Source organism: Procambarus clarkii, chromosome 1 (assembly GCF_040958095.1).
Source record: "Procambarus clarkii isolate CNS0578487 chromosome 1, FALCON_Pclarkii_2.0, whole genome shotgun sequence".
NCBI lineage: Eukaryota > Metazoa > Arthropoda > Malacostraca > Decapoda > Cambaridae > Procambarus > Procambarus clarkii.
In genome coordinates this window covers 62,417,046-62,428,397 of record NC_091150.1, presented here as the reverse complement: position 1 = coordinate 62,428,397, position 11,352 = coordinate 62,417,046, and the positions used below count along the sequence as shown (strand labels likewise).

Below are 11,352 nucleotides of genomic sequence, written 5' to 3'. Positions count from 1 at the left end.
ATATATATATATATATATATATATATATATATATATTATATATATATATATTATATATATATATATATATATATAATATATATATATATATATATATATATATATATATTATATATATATATATATATATTATATATATATATATTATATATATATATATATATATATATATATATATATATATATATATATATATATATATATATATATATATATATAATCGTAGTGTCACGGTGCCCAGTGTTATTGTGTTATTTACTGTGGTGATTGCAATGTGTGGAGCTATGTTCTAGGGGTTATTGAGAGCACTGGGGTCATTTGCAGCAGTAAGTAAATGTGTGCAGTATCCTAATATTTGGAAATTAGAGTACTTGCCGTGTGTGTTATTGCAAAGGGGGTTGTTATTTGATGGTGATTGTTGCTAGTGTTGAGCAATCACCGTATGTGATTGCAGTTCAGTAAAGTCATTGTGGGGCAGTGTTCTAGAGGGTTCATGTCCTGTATGTTGTTTTACTAGATTCTGCAGTATTGTCATTGCAACCGGATTTTAACGTAAATCTCTGTGATTTGTTAGTGTGATTTGTCACTGTCGTGGGTGAACTCGGCTGTAGACGAGTACTTGGGTACACATATATTCTCCTGTTATTCTGGTAGGACATCGAAGTCCAGTATTCAGTGAAGTGATTGCGAGGTAATTAATATAACGTAACCAAGGGAATGCCCATTGCTTTAAGAGAATTTGTTCTTTGACAATCTGAGTAACGTAGAATACGTTTGGGTTAATTTACTTTCCTGTAAGCAGCTACAATAGTCTCAAGGAGCCTAGCCATCAGCCAGTTAAGAATTAGAGTATTGTCTGTCGTAATTAAGGGTCAGTGGGCCGGGTAATTGACGTGTTTCAGGAAGTCAAAGTAATTAACCTCGATCCTTGTTTGATCGACTCACACGAAGGCTCCATTGTTCCATGAACGTAAAGTCGTTATTTATCTGCCCGGAAGTACCGGCACTTGATTGACTCGTGGGAGGAGTAACGTCATTTTAGAATAACGTAAATGTGGTGCCTAATTACCGTTATTAGCCACCTGAATTGGTCTGAGTATGGAAGGCTCAGACGGAATTCATACTTTAATGTAAATTGCTGAGCCAGTGTGAAAGGTTGCGTATTTAATTGTTTAATTATTGATCTTGAGGATAATAATTAATTACTCTAAAGGTAATCGCGAGTGATTACCGTTCTCTTAGCACTTTGGACATTGTAAATCAGAGTTTACCATCGCTGAGTGATTAGTAACCGATTAACGTAAATTAACGTAACTAGTAAAGAGATTAATCACCTGTCTGGTAGTACAGGGATTAATGGGATTTTCTCACTGAATGCTCGACGGGTAGAGTGTTGTGTAATTTCCGCGTTACAAGTGACAGTTGTAAGAGTTATTAAATTAACGTAAATGTTACCTTGTTATTAACGTAAATCAATTGTTATTGATTGTTGATCGTCCATGGGACGGAGTGTTAACGTAAGGATTAATTTGAGGAAGGGTGCTGGAGTTGCCAGTGAACCCATTAGTTATTATTGTCATTGAAAAACTACCGATTTGATTGCATTGCAACCGCCATTGCAGGTGTAGACTGCACTGAGGCGTAGAACAGTTAGGAGGTTACTGGAGACGTGTTTCAGAACCCACTGTGTCATTTGTTGTAATTGTGATTATAGATCTGTTAGTTCTTGTTTCTTGTTGATTCCTCTGTGGTCACGCTTATGTTCGAGTTAGTTCATTATGCAGTCCGAGGGGCTGGTGTCTAGCTGTCATTGATAGTGTCACAGGAAGGATTTCGAGTAACGTCATTGACATTTCTTTTGTTTTGTTGTAGTAGTTAGTTCTTAATTGAATAAACTAAGTTGTTATGGTTAACACTGTCTTTTCGTTACACCCCCACACATTATTATTGCCCTGTAAGTGTTCTTCACACTCGACTAATAAAATTGAGACTGATTCTGAGTTTTGGACCAAACATACGGCACCACACAACAATAAATTATTGTTGTGAGAGCCCAGGACCTACTCGTTAGATTCGCTTCGGAGATTGGCGAAGGTCGACGACCAAGTGGAGGGGATTTCAATTTTCATTGGGGTCTCGGCGTTTGCTCGCGCCTAGTCAATTGTTCATACATGGTCCCAAAGTGAGGAATGAGCTGTTTACTACACTGGTGTGTTAGCTAAGCAAGTCCTTCCTCAGGCGACCTAGTTGAATATCACGACAGGAATAAAGGTTAAAGAATAAAGAAAATTCTTAGAAATTATCCGAGCTCAATTCCTTATACCAATTACATTTATTCCACCACTTAAAACTCTCACAGTGGTGTTGTTTGTAATGGTGGTGGTAGTGGTGGTACTGGTGGTGGTGGTCGTATGGTTGCTACCTGGTCTATTAGGCAAACCAGGTATTGCATAGTAGGTCAAGTAGTGCATTATATCAATTAGGTACAATATTATATTTTATCAACAAACTGGAAGTCGTTCACGACTTCGTGTACCTGGGCTCCACAATCTCTGACTCCCTCTCTCTTGATACGGAGCTAAACAAACGCATCGGTAAGGCATCTACTACCATGTCCAGACTTACAACGAGAGAGTGGGCCAACAATAGGCTGAGTATACAAAGATTCAGGTTTACAGAGCCTGTGTCCTGAGCACTCTCTTTTATGGCAGTGAGTCTTGGACATTCCGTGGCCATCAGGAAAGACAGCTGAATGCCTACCACATGCGCTGCCTTCGACACATCTTGGACATCACCTGGCAGGACAAGGTGACAAACAACAACGTCTTGGGGAGAGCAAGAATCACCAGAATGTACAAAATGCTGAAACAGAGACGAATGCGCTGGCTCCGGCACGTTGTGCCAATGGGCGACGGCAGGATCCCCAAGGATCTGCTGTACGGAGAGCTGATGCAGGAAAAGCGTCCAACAGGCAAGCCCCAGCTACGGTACAAAGACGTATGCAAGAGTGACCTGAAAGCCATGGACGTCGATCTTGGTATGTGGAAAACACTGGCTGCAGACCGTTCAGCCTGGGGGCGGTCTGTTCAAAGAGGTCTCTCCAAGTTCGAGGAGTCACTTGCCAAGGAATCGGAGGCAAAGAGACAGAATGAAAGCTGGTAGCCAGGAAGACAGACCAGAATCGGACTTCGTTTGTGCTCGGTGTGGGATGGACAGCCACTCTCGGATTGGCCTCATCAGTCACACCAGACGCTGCACCAGGATTGACAACCAGGGCGCAACTCCATAGTCTCCCGAGACTGAAGGATATAATATAATATATATATATATATATATATATATATATATATATATATATATATATATATATATATATATATATATATATATATGTCGTACCTAGTAGCCAGAACGCATTTCTCAGCCTACTATGCAAGGCCCGATTTGCCTAATAAGCCTAGTTTACATTAATTAATGTTTTTTCGACTACCTAACCTACCTAACCTAACCTAACTTTTTCGGCTACCTAACCCAACCTAACCTATAAAGATAGGTTAGGTTAGGTTAGGTTAGGTTAGGTAGGGTTGGTTAAGTTCGGTCAAATATCTACGTTAATTTTAACTACAATAAAAAAAATTGACATCATACATAATGTAATGGGTAGGTTTATCATTTCAAAGAAAAAAATTAGAGAAAATATATTAATTCAGGAAAAATTGGCTTAATAGGCAAATCGGGCCTTGAATAGTAGGCTGAAAAGTGCGTTCTGGCTACTAGGTACGACATATATATATATATATATATACAAACCATATATATATATATATACAAACCATATATATATATATATATATATGTCGTACCTAGTAGCCAGAACGCACTTTTCGGCCTACTAAGCAAGGCCCGATTTGCCTAATAAGCCAAGTTTTCCTGAATTAATATATTTTATCTAATTTTTTTCTTATGAAATGATAAAGCTATCCATTTCATTATGTATGAGGTAAATTTTTTTTTATTGGAGTTAAAATTAACGTACATATATGACCGAACCTAACCAACCCTACCTAACCTAACCTAACCTATCTTTATTGGTTAGGTTAGGTTAGGTAGCCTAAAAAGTTAGGTTAGGTTAGGTTAGTTAGGTTAGGTTGCCGAAAAACAATTAATTCATGAAAACTTGGCTTATTAGGCAAATCGGGCCTTGCATAGTAGGCTGAGAAGTGCGTTCTGGCTACTAGGTACGACATATATATATATATATATATATATATATATATATATATATATATATATATATATGGTACCATATATATATATATATATGGTATGCTACTAGGTACCATATATATATATAGATATATATGGTACCTAGTAGCCAGAACGGAGTACGCGGCCTACTCTGCCAGCGCGATTTGCCTAATAAGCCAAGTTTTCCTAAATATATATTTTTGGATTCTTTTTCTTATGAAATGATAAAGCTATTCATTTCATTGTGTATGAGCTAAGTTCTTTGATGGTGGTGGTATCCACCAATACCAGTACCAACTAGTACCACCACCACCACAACCACCAGTACCAACACCACCAGTACCCATACCACCAGAACCAACATCACCAGTACCACCACCAATAGTACCACCACCCTCAGTACCACCACCAGTACCAACACCACCAGTACCAACATCACCACCACCAGGACCAACACCACCAGTACCACCACGACCAGTACCAACACCACCACCACTAGTACCAACTCCACCAGTACCAACAACACCAGTACCACCACCACCACCACCATCACCAACATCACCAGTACCACCACCACCAGTAACAACACCACCAGTACCACCACCAGTACCAACACCACCAGTACCAACACCACCAGTACCACCACCACCAATACCACCACCACCAGTACCAACACCACCAGAACCAACATCACCACCACCAGGACCAACACCACCAGTACCACCACGACCAGTACCAACACCACCACCACTAGTACCAACTCCACCAGTACCAACAACACCAGTACCACTACTACCACCAGTACCAACACCACCACGACCAGTACCAACACCACCACCACTAGTACCAACTCCACCAGTAACAACACCACCAGTACCACCAACACCTCCAGTACCAACACCAACACCACCAGTACCACCAACACCTCCAGTACCAACACCAACACCACCAGTACCATCACCAACACCACCAGTACCAACACCACCAGTACCAACATCACTAGTACCAACACCAACAGTACCACCAACACCACCAGTACGAACACTAAAACCACAAGTACCAACACCACCAGTACCAACACCACCACGACCAGTACCAACACCACCCCCACTAGTACCAACTCCACCCCCACTAGTACCAACTCCACCAGTAACAACACCACCAGTACTACCAACACCTCCAGTACCAACACCAACACCACCAGTACCAACACCACCACCACCAGTACCAACACCACCAGTACTACCAACACCTCCAGTACCATCACCAACACCACCAGTACCAACACCACCAGTACCAACATCACTAGTACCAACACCAACAGTACCACCAACACCACCAGTACGAACACTAAAACCACAAGTACCAACACCACCAGTACCAACACCACCACGACCAGTACCAACACCACCCCCACTAGTACCAACTCCACCCCCACTAGTACCAACTCCACCAGTAACAACACCACCAGTACTACCAACACCTCCAGTACCAACACTAAAACCACAAGTACCAACACCACAAGTACCAACACTAAGACCACAAGTACCAACACCACCAGTACGAACACCACCACCGCCAGTACCAACTACCCAGGTACCAATAACACCACCACCAGTACCAACACGACCAGTACCACCACCACAAGTACCAACATTGCCACCACCAGTACCAGGACCACCAGTACGAACAACACCACGGCCAGTACCAACACCCCAGGTAACAAAAACACCACCACCAGTACCACCACCACAAGTACGACCACCACCAGTACCAACACCACAAGTACGACCACCACCAGTACCAACACCACCAGTACCAACACCACTAGTACCATCACCACTAGTTCCAACACCACCAGTACCAACACCACCAGTGCCAACACCACCAGTACCAACACCACCAGTACCAACACCACCAGTACCAACACCACCAGTACCACCACCACCAGTGCCACCACCACCAGTACCAACACCACTAGTTCCAACACCACCAGTACCACCACCACCAGTGACAACACCACCAGTACCAACACCACCAGTACCAACACCACTAGTACCAACACCACCAGTACCAACACCACCAGTACCACCACCTCCAGTACCACCACCTCCAGTACCACCACCACCAGTACCGACACCACCAGTACCAAAACCACTAGTACCACAACAACCAGTTCCAATACCACCAGTACCAACACCACCAGTACCACAACAACCAGTTCCAATACCACCAGTACCAACACCACCAGTACCAACAACACCACCAGTATAACCACCACCAGTACCACCAGCACCACCAGTTCCAACACCACCAGTACCACTACCACCAGTACCACCTGCACTACCAGTTCCAACACCTCCAGTACCACCACTACCAGTACCACCACTACCACCAGTTCCAACACCACCAGTATAACACCACCAGTACCAACACCACCAGTACCATCACCTGTATCAACGCAAATAGTTCCAACACCATCAGTACCGCCACCACCAGTACCACCACTACCAGTACCACCAGTTCCAACACCACCAGTTCTAACACCAGTACCAACACCACCTTTACCAACACCAGTACCACCACCACTAGTACCAACTACCATCACTACAAGTTCCAACACCACCAGTACCAACAACAACACCACTAGAAGTAACACCACCAGTACCAACACCACCACCAGTACCAACAACCACCAGTACCAGTACCGACACTACCAGTACCACAAGTACCACAAACCACCAGTACCACCACCACCAGTACCACCACCATTAGTACCGACACCACGAGGGGCCTCGTAGCCTGGTGGATAGCGCGCAGGACTCTGTGGTCCTGCGGTAATCCTGTGGACTCTGTGGTAATTCTGTGGCGCGGGTTCGATTCCCGCACGAGGCAGAAACAAATGGGCAAAGTTTCTTTCACCCTAAGTGCCCCTGTTACCTAGCAGTAAATAGGTACCTGGGAGTTATTCAGCTGTCACGGGCTGCTTCCTGGTGTGTGTGTGTGTGGTGTGGGGAAAAAAAAAAAAAAAGTAATTTTTTTTTTTTTTTTTTTTTTTTGAGATATATACAAGAGTTGTTACATTCTTGTACAGCCACTAGTACGCGTAGCGTTTCGGGCAAGTCCTTAATCCTATGGTCCCTGGAATACGATCCCCTGCCGCGAAGAATCGTTTTTTCATCCAAGTACACATTTTACTGTTGCGTTAAACAGAGGCTACAGTTAAAGAATTGCGCCCAGTAAATCCTCCCCGGCCAGGATACGAACCCATGACATAGCGCTCGCGGAACGCCAGGCGAGTGTCTTACCACTACACCACGGAGACTGTAAACTGTAAATAGTTAGTAAACAGTTGATTGACAGCTGAGAGGCGGGCCGAAAGAGCAATGCTCAACCCCCGCAAAAATACAACTAGTAAACACGAGTACCAACACCACCAGTACCAACACCACCAGTACCACAACCACCAGTGCCAACACAACCAGTACCAACACCAATAGTACTAAGACCACCAGTACCACCACCTCCAGTACCACCAGTACCGAAACCACCAGTACCAACACCACTAGTACCAACACCACCAGTACCACAATAACTAGTTCCAATACCACCAGTACCACCAGTACCACCACTACCACCAGTTCCAACACCACCAGTATAACACCACCAGTACCAACACCACCAGTACCATCACCACCTGTACCAACCCCTATAGTTCCAACGCCTCCACCACCACCAGTACAAACAACACCAATACCACCACCACCAGTACAAACAACAGCATTACTACCACCACCAGTACCAACAGTTCCAGTACCACCACCACCAGTACCTCCACCACCAGTACCACCACTACCACCAATTACAACACCACCAGTTCCAACACCACCAGTACCACCACCACCAGTACAAACAACACCAATACCACCACCAACAGTACAAACAACACCAGTACCACCACCACCAGTACTAACAACACCACCTCCAGTACCAACACCACCAGTACCACAACCACCAGTACCAACACCACTAGTACCAACACAACCAGTACCAACACCACCAGTACTAACACCACCGGTACCATTCCCACATGTACCAACACTAATAGTTCCAACACCACCAGTACCACCACCACCAGTACCAAGTTCCTCCAACACAAGTTCCAACACCACCAGTACCAAGTTCCACCACCACAAGTTCCAACACCACCAGTACCACCACCACCAGTACCAAGTTCCACCACCAAAAGTTCCAACACCACCAGTACCAACAACAACACCACTAGTACCGACATCACCAGTACTAACTCCACCAGTACCAACACCACCAGTACCAACACCACTACCAGTACCAACACTACCAGTACCAACACCACCAGTAGCAACACCACCACCAGTCCCAACATTACCAATACCAACACCACCAGTACCACCACCACCAGTACAGACACCACCAGTACCACCACCACCAGTACCAACACCACCAGTACCAACACCACCAGTACCAACACCAGCAGTGCCAACACCACCAGTACCAACACTACCAGTACCACCACCACCAGTACAACTGCCACTAGTACCAACATCACCAGTACTAACACCACCACCAGTACCAACATTACCAGTACCAGCACCACCAGTACCACCAGCACTAGTACGGACACCACCAGTACCACCACCACCAGCACCAACACCACCAGTACCGATACCACCAGTACCAACACCACTAGTACCGATACCACCAGTACCACCACCACTAGTACCACCACCACCAGTTCCAATACCACCAGTACCAACACCACCAGTACCACCACCACGACCAGTTCCAACACCAACAGTTCCAACACCACCAGTACCTACACCACCAGTTCCTACACCACCAGTTTTAACACCAGTACCACCTGCACCACCAGTTCCAATACCACCAGTACCACCACCAACAGTACCACCTGCACCACCAGTTCCAACACCATCAGTACCACCACCACCACCAGTACCACCACCACTACCAGTTCCAACACCATCAGTTCGAACACCTCCAGTTTCAATACCAACAGTACCAACAACACCAGTACCACCACCACCAGTACCAACACCACCAGTACCAACACCACCAGTACCAACACCACTAGTGCCAACACCACCAGTACCAACACTACCAGTACCAACACCACTACCAGTACCATCACCACCAATACCAACCCCACCACCAGTACCAACACCACCAGTATAAACACCACCAGTACCAACATCACCAGTACAAACAACACCAGTATCACTACCACCAGTACAAACAATACCAGTACCACCACCAGTACAATCAACACCAGTACCACCACATCCAGTACGAACAACACCAGTACCACCATAACAAGTACAAAAGACACCAGTACCACCACCATTACAAACATCACCAGTACCACCATCACCAGTACAAACAACACCAATACCACCATCTACAGTACTAACAACTCCACTACCAGTACCAACACCACCAGTACCAACACCACCAGTACCACCACTACCAGTACCACCACCACTAGTATCAACACAACCAGTACCAACACCACCAGTATCAACAACACCAGTACCACTACCACCAGTACCAACACCACCAATACCAACAACACGACTACCAGTACCAATACCAAAACCACCACCACCAGTACCACCACCACCAGTACCACCACCACCAGTACCACTACCAGTACCAACACCGCCAGTACCGCCACCACCAGAACCACCACCACCACCAGTACCCACACCACCAGTACCAGCACCACTACCAGTTCCAACAGCACCAGTTCCAACAGCACCAGTTCCAACAGCACCAGTTCCAACACCACCAGTACCAATACCACCAGTACCACTACCACCAGTAACACCACCACAACCACCACCAGTTTCAACACCACCAGTTCCAACACCTTCAGTACCAACACCACCAGTTCCTACACCACCAGTTCCAACACCACCAGTACCACCACCAGTACCACCTGCACCACCAGTACCACCTGCACGAACAGTTCCAACACCACCAGTACCACCACCACCACCACCAGTACCACCACCACAACCAGTTCCAACACCATCAGTTCCAACACCACCAGTACCAACAACAACACCACTAGTACCAAGACCACCAGTACCAACACCACCAGTACTAACATTATCAGTACCAACACCCCCAGTACCAACACCACTACCAGTACCAACACCACCAGTACCACCAGTACCAACACCACCAGTACCACCAGTACCGACACCACCAGTAACAACACCACTAGTACCAACACCACCAGTACCACCACCACCAGTACCGACACCACCAGTACCAACAACACTAGCACCAGTACCACCAGAACCAACATCACCAGTGCCAGCACCACCAGTACCAACACTACCAGTACCAACACCACCATTACCACCACCATTACGACCACTAGTACAAACAATTCCAGTACCACCACCACCATCAGTACAAACAACACCAGTGCCACCACTACCAGTACGAACACCAGCATTAATACCACTACCAGTGCAAACAACAACAGTACCACAACCAGTTCAAATAACACCAGTACCACCACCACCAGTACCACAACCACCAGTACCAACACCATCAGTACAAACAACACCAATACCACCACCACCAGTACCAACACTACCAGTACAAACAACACCAATACCACCACCACCAGTACCAACAACACCAGTACTACCACCACCAGTACCAACACCACCAGTACCAACACCACCAGTACCAACACCACTACCAGTACCATCACCACCAATACCAACACCACCAGTACCAACACCACCACAAGTACCAACACCACCAGTATAAACACCACCAGTACCAACACCACCAGTACAAACAACACCAGTATCACTACCACCAGTACAAACAATACCAGTACCACCACCAGTACAATCAACACCAGTACCACCACATCCAGTACGAACAACACCAGTACCACCATAACAAGTACAAAAGACACCAGTACCACCACCATTACAAACAACACCAGTACAAACATCACCAGTACCACCATCACCAGTACAAACAACACCAATACCACCACCAACAGTACTAACAACACCA

The 11,352-nt window shown here is 45.5% G+C and overlaps 1 protein-coding gene across 1 annotated transcript; it reads left to right on the top strand.

The window, feature by feature from the left end:
• Positions 1-2,763: 2,763 nt before the first annotated feature.
• Positions 2,764-3,162, top strand: LOC138363847 (uncharacterized). The gene has a single exon (XM_069323196.1). The coding sequence runs from the start codon at positions 2,764-2,766 to the stop codon at positions 3,160-3,162; it is 399 nt and encodes a 132-aa protein (XP_069179297.1).
• Positions 3,163-11,352: the final 8,190 nt, after the last annotated feature.

Coding starts and splice junctions, on each gene's coding strand:
- LOC138363847 (XM_069323196.1), top strand. CDS start 2,764: ATGCGCTGCCTTCGACACATCTTGGACATCACCTGGCAGGACAAGGTG.